Source organism: Austrofundulus limnaeus, unplaced genomic scaffold, assembly GCF_001266775.1.
Source record: "Austrofundulus limnaeus strain Quisiro unplaced genomic scaffold, Austrofundulus_limnaeus-1.0 Scaffold988, whole genome shotgun sequence".
In the NCBI taxonomy this organism is placed as follows: Eukaryota; Metazoa; Chordata; class Actinopteri; order Cyprinodontiformes; family Rivulidae; genus Austrofundulus; species Austrofundulus limnaeus.
Genome location: NW_013953390.1, coordinates 34,276 through 40,155, shown reverse-complemented (window position 1 = coordinate 40,155; position 5,880 = coordinate 34,276). Strand labels below are relative to the sequence as shown.

The following is a 5,880-nucleotide window of genomic DNA, read 5'->3' as shown; positions in this document are numbered from 1 at the left end:
GGAAGTGACGGAAAACTAGGTTTATTTTTTATTCTCCTGTGACTTTTTTTATGAAACTCTACAAGATTACAGCTAAAGTTTGAGGTATTTTCCCAGTTGATATTACCGGTAACTCATTCTATGGAGAAATATTTCCTGCCCTTTATTTTTTATTTATTTATTTATTTCTTAATGAAGAGGGGGGACACATGCCGCCATTTTCTGAATCATGATGACGGGTGTCAGCTCAGCTGCATGCTTCTCAAGACAAAACAAACCTCTACTTTTTTAAATGTCCAACTTTTCTAATGTTTCCGAGTATTAATTCCAAAACACTCTTTTTTTTGCGACAGAAATGATCAATTTGGGGCAGAAAACAGGCGCATGGACTCCTCTGTGGGATCTCCTCAACATGGCGTGCGGAGTTCCCTCTGACCGTGCTGCTGCCGGTCACTCAACTGGGTTCAGTTCAAAACAACACAGCTACACGTTTTACATCGAATATATATATTTATGTGTATAGAAATGTATAAATGTATAATAAAAGCAGTCTCACCGAGGGGTGGAAAAACAAAACTTCCCTGGTTTCTCTTGTTTGCTTGGRGACTATATGTTGGAGTGAGGCCAACAGCAGCTCAAAGTTGGGCTATAAGCTGCGTTTAACTTAAACAACCCCCCCTCCTCCTTCCCTCTCTCTTCTCTCTCACCCTTTAGTTCTGCCCCCCCTCCCGCGGGGACATGAACCGCACAAATCTTCCCCAACATATAGGACTGCTCTGAACCCCGCCCCCCTCACCCCCTATAGGAATGTGTCCATAAAGAGAAGTGAAACTAGGAGGAAAAAGAAGAGTGGGGGTTTTGTACATTCCTCAGCGATACATTCACTACTCTTCCTGTAGACACACACAGACACACACACACACACACACACACACACACAGGCTGCAGCCATGCATCAGTTCATTTAAACCGACAGGGCCATGCAGAGAGCCACCATATTGTAAAACACTTGCATCTTCTTTTTTTTTCCCCTGCAAACGCGCTGCAAATCAAATAAATAAAATTCATAAAACTGGGGGGAAAAAAAATGTCCGAGTTTAAGCACATCAACACAAAGCCCATGTTTGTGTTCCCTTTAAGGATCCATTCAGAGTGAATATTTAGGTTTTTAGSTCGGCCTAAAAAGTTTTGTGGAGTCTTTTTAAGGGGAGAACTTTAAAGATAATAAGTCAAAAAATGAACGAAAAGCTGGTCAATAATTAGAAAAAAAACACCTGGTTTTATTAAGCCTTGACTAATATGTTTACATGAGTGTTTGAGTAAACAAATTCATATTAATAAAGTTCCTGAAACGAGCCGTTCCATTGGTTTTAACGCTCGTGCCTCGTCCGACTCCATATGATTCATAACGACAAAAAAAATAAATAAATAAAAAGAAAGAAAAAGTCAGGCACTTGAAGAGGAAACACGGGGGAAAGGCGTGTAATTGGCGCGCGGATTCATATAGAATATGTGGATCCGGGCCAGCCAATCAGAGCGCGGCGCTGAGGCCCAGCCAGGAGGAGGGAGGGGCGATGGAGGAGGAGGGACGACTGGGGGGGACGGGGACTCCACCGCGCCCTGATTGGCTGATCCCAGGAGCCAATCAGAGCGCGGCGGTGTGTTTGCTCATCAGCAGAAAGGAGGAAACCCAGACAGCCGTGGAGCCAACGTTCCCTGGTTGTAACCTGTGCTGCACCTTTTCATTAACAAAAAACAAAACAAACAAAAAAACACGCAGAATTATCATTCCATCTCAGAGTAGAGCTGCTGTACTGAAAGTGAAAATAGTATTTTTTTAATTTTTTGAAACTTTTTTAACAGACAACAATAAAACACGTTCAGCCTGCTAGAGAACGASGTGAAAGTTAATGTTGTTATGTAAGTTTCAGCACTTTTACTGCAAACACATGTAGCCGACATATTACAGCATGGCATAGAATGGGCCCTAACTGAATGATGACATAAAACAGGAACTGAAATTTTTTGCAGCTTTCAAAACAGGCCGTGGGCATATTTAAACACAACTCAAACTGTGGAGCTCTATGGAGCCCTATAAGCAAATCATTAAGATTGAAATGTATTTTGGTTCCTTATGGGGCTAATTTAGGATGCAAAAGATTTTAGACTTAGATTTTAAGTTTAACGCAATTCACACTAACGCATTAGTGTATTTTTTTCACTGGAAATCCACATGTTAGCTTAATAAAAAATGAACACATTAGATGTTTGAAAGAAAAAAAAACATGTTAAAAATTCTACGCATATAGGAGATAATAATGCATTTTAGTGCAAAACTGAAAAGTGTTTTTAATTTTAAACTGGACCCATTGGGAACTGTGTAAACAACAAAAACGCAATACAATGTTCAACCTAAAAATAATGCTAAAGTAAAGCATTAAAGTGAATAACCTTAAGGCCTTTGTTAAGAAACTGCACAGATTCAGCTTTGGTTGACCTTTCACCTTCAAACTGAGATTTTCATCCATCACGTGACCTTTTCCCTTTTAAGTGGGATCCATGCTGCTTTMATTTAAATGTTTCATATGGAGGTGCAGTGGGTCATATGGAGGGCTGAGGGGGAACTGGAGCAGGAGACCCCCCTCCCCTTCAGATCCATAGCAAGAGAGGATCCGCCATGAGCTCCTCGTGGCTGCAGCCTGCAATATATGTTTTCTTTTTAAAGTAGCTGAGTTAAAGACCACCCACCCCCCCTCCTTAAGTGTTGCTTTTAATTTTTCTGTGCGTGTGTGAGAGACCACTGTTAAATCAGGCCTGTTGGACTTTGAGCTGTGGATCAGAAAGGGCACGGCTCCACGCTCGCTGCCTGGAAAAAGATGGACGCCGTCATGTGGTTTTTTTTTTTTTTTTAGCATACGTGTCAGTCCCTGATTGCGGGAGTCACCCCCCCACCCCTTCCTCCCGTACGCGGGGGTCCCTCCCTTTATAGCGAAGATGCGAAATGTTTTTTTTTTAAATCCAACTATTTAAACACCATAAATGCAACCTCATTAATGAACGGCCCCGCCCCCTTTATGTTCCCTTGTCATCAGCACACCCGTGCGCAACCCCCCCGCAATATCAGCGTCTCCCCCCGCTGTGCGCGTGCGTGAGCCATAGCCGGCCAATAGGAGCGCAGGCTTGTGCGGAGAAAGGCAACACGGATATGTTAGTAAAAGACACACACACCATGTTTCTCACGGATTCCCTTTACGCGCAGGTTTTCACCGAAACTGCTTTTTCTTCTTCTTCTTCTTCTCCCTTATTTGCTGTCTCTCTCCTCCCAGCAGCACTCGCCGCGCTTAATTGAAGCAATTGGGATTTCTCACGTGTGGGCTGATTTGTAGTTTGAACACGTGGCTCATTCAAAAAAAAAAAAAAAAAGGGGGCAGAATAGCAGATTTTCTTTCTTTCCTTTTCTTCTTCACTGAGAGGCGGGCGCCAGCCTTACCGTGTGTGACATTCTCTGACTCTTTGCCAAAGAGGTTTCTTTTCTTTTTTTTATTCCCCCCCTTTTTTTTAAAGGGAGGGAGACACCAAGTAGTTTCTCCTCCTCACCCCTCCCTCCTCACCCTCTTACCCCTACCCCGCCGTCGTTTTGGAGATAAATAATTGAGCATTTATTTATTGCGCGTTAGCGACACAGAAAGGGAGAGGGAGAGAGAGAGGGAGGGGAGCGCACTGAATGACTGAGTTGTCTGCGCGAGGCTTGCCAGTTTTAAATCTGTGGCTCTGAAGGACCGGGAAGCACGCCACAGTAGTAAAAAAAAAAAAAAAAAAAAAAGGGAGAGAGAGAGAGAAAAAAAACCCAGGACGGTTCGGGGCGACTCCAAACGCAGCGCAACCTCCGTGGGAGCGAGCAACTTGTCTCTCCCAGCCGCGCGCACACTTTCAGCGTAAATTGTCCCCCCTTTTCTTTTTTTCCCTTCTTCTTATTCCCCCCCCCCCCTCTCTCTCTCTCTCTTTCTCTCCTTCCTGCGTGGAACATGAATAAGCTATACATCGGTAACGTGAGCGCAGAGGCGAGCGAGGAGGACTTGGAAAGTGTCTTCAAGCAGTGGAAGATTCCGCACAGTGGTCCGTTTCTGGTCAAAACTGGCTATGCGTTCGTGGATTGCCCCGACGAGAAGACCGCGATGAGGGCCATCGATGTGCTTTCAGGTGAGCGGCTTTTAAATTAAAAAAATAAATAAATAACTAGTTTAAAACGAAAACTCTTTATTACTCTTGTGGTTGTATTTTAAGAGGGGGGGGCCCTTGCGTGAAACGCATGTCAGCTGCAGGGTTGTAATGTTGCGTGGGTGGGTGGGGGGTATACAATTGTTTCTTCTCTCCCTCATACACACACACGCACACACACACAACTTGGCCTTTTGACACCGTGCGCTCAGACCCAACAACTTCCTTCAGGTTTCGAGTAGAAAAATCAGTCATTTGCAGTGAATTAAGCCCAAACGTGAGGCGTTTACGTACGTGAGGCGTTCAGGGGCACGCCGACAAGTGAACCTCATTGTATAAGCACGAGGAGTGTGTGTTTCTGCTGTTTTTTTTTTTTTTTTTTATTCCAACCCCTCCACTAATTTCAGGCCTTCTCCTGTGGCCACAGCAGCTACATTCATTGTGAAGAGCTCGTGCTGACAACACCAGGTGGTTTAATTGTTAGTCAAAATGTAGGCCAAACATGCTGGAAGCTACACCTTCATTTTGCACTTATTTCGTTTCTTTCACCTCGTCTTTTTTTTTTAAACCAGCCGGCCATGAAAAGTTAGACAAGCTCGCACAAGAGCAGCTGAGCTGAACTTGTCATTTTCTTACGCCCTTAAATTCAAAGGCTCTTTTTGTTTTTCGTCGCTCCAACACATTTTAAACAAAAGTCGACCTCCTTAATTTTTAAAAAACGCCACCGTGTTTTTATGTTTTTTTTTTTTTTTGTAGCTCTCCCCATTAAATTTTGCTAGCAAATCACTACGTTTTCTAAACATGAGATGGTAATGGCGTGTGGCGAGAACACATTTTAAAGTCTTTTTTTGTTTTTGTTTAATTTTTTTTTTAGGTAAAGTTGAACTTCACGGGAAAGTTCTGGAAGTGGAGCATTCTGTACCCAAGCGTCAAAGGTAGGTCAAGTTTATTAAAAAAAAGAAAAAAACTACTGTGGGGGGTTAACCTCCCCCTCCTCCTCTTCCTTCACTGTAGCCATTTTCTTCATGTAGCCGCTCTTATCCTTTGAAGTTTAAAGCTAACGCACGAGGCGTACATGTCTTTCTATGTGTAGTGTTTGTTGCGTGATTGAGAAGTTTTGACGTAATTATTTTCCCAGAATGCTTTAGGAGGGGGGTCACGTCTGGTGGCGTCCTCTTTTCGCCATGACAGCACAGTGCTTCTTCCTTGTGGTTTACTTCTCTATCCCTTCGACCCCGCATCCAACCAAAGTTATTTTTAAACCTGCGCACCTCGCTTCATATTTGAGCTAAACACCCAAGCTGGCTCTTTGAGCTCCATTGGCGCGGGCTGAGTTGTGTTAATAGTGGAGTGCAGGCTGAATTGTAAGGCCTGGCTGGTGGTGGAGTCCATTTGAGGAGGATCTGCCCGTCATTCTGCCTGCCTGCCCCGCGCTTCCGCCCTCCTCGGCACATTGTGCTGCTGTTGCGCGAGATGGACTCCCAGAACGAGAGGGGGACGGCAAATTTGAGGCCCCCAAATGACATTCGACCCCTAACCCCCGAGGGTTACTCGTTCCTAAGCTTCCCATAAAGATCTATTGCTCTTTTTTTTTTTTTCACGTTTGAGGCCACGCTGTGCGCGTGCTGGGCATCAGTGGATTTGAAGTTTTAATGTGTTTTTTTTTTTTTTTTTTTTTTTTTT

General features: G+C 44.0%; 1 protein-coding gene and 1 long non-coding RNA gene across 2 annotated transcripts in view; one reads left to right on the top strand and one right to left on the bottom strand.

The window, feature by feature from the left end:
* LOC106533641 (uncharacterized) lies at positions 1-4,017 on the bottom strand. The gene is made up of 2 exons (XR_001312265.1): positions 3,208-4,017; positions 1-1,717 (listed from the first exon to the last, which is right to left on the bottom strand). It is a non-coding gene; the product is annotated as an uncharacterized LOC106533641 (long non-coding RNA).
* Positions 3,967-5,880, top strand: part of igf2bp3 (insulin-like growth factor 2 mRNA binding protein 3) — a gene marked incomplete at its 5' end in the record, with an annotated part of 17,918 nt that continues 16,004 nt past the window's right edge. Inside the window, 2 exon segments of the mRNA XM_014030039.1 lie at positions 3,967-4,179; positions 5,072-5,132. Of these exon segments, the coding sequence (XP_013885493.1) occupies positions 4,005-4,179; positions 5,072-5,132 (236 nt within the window).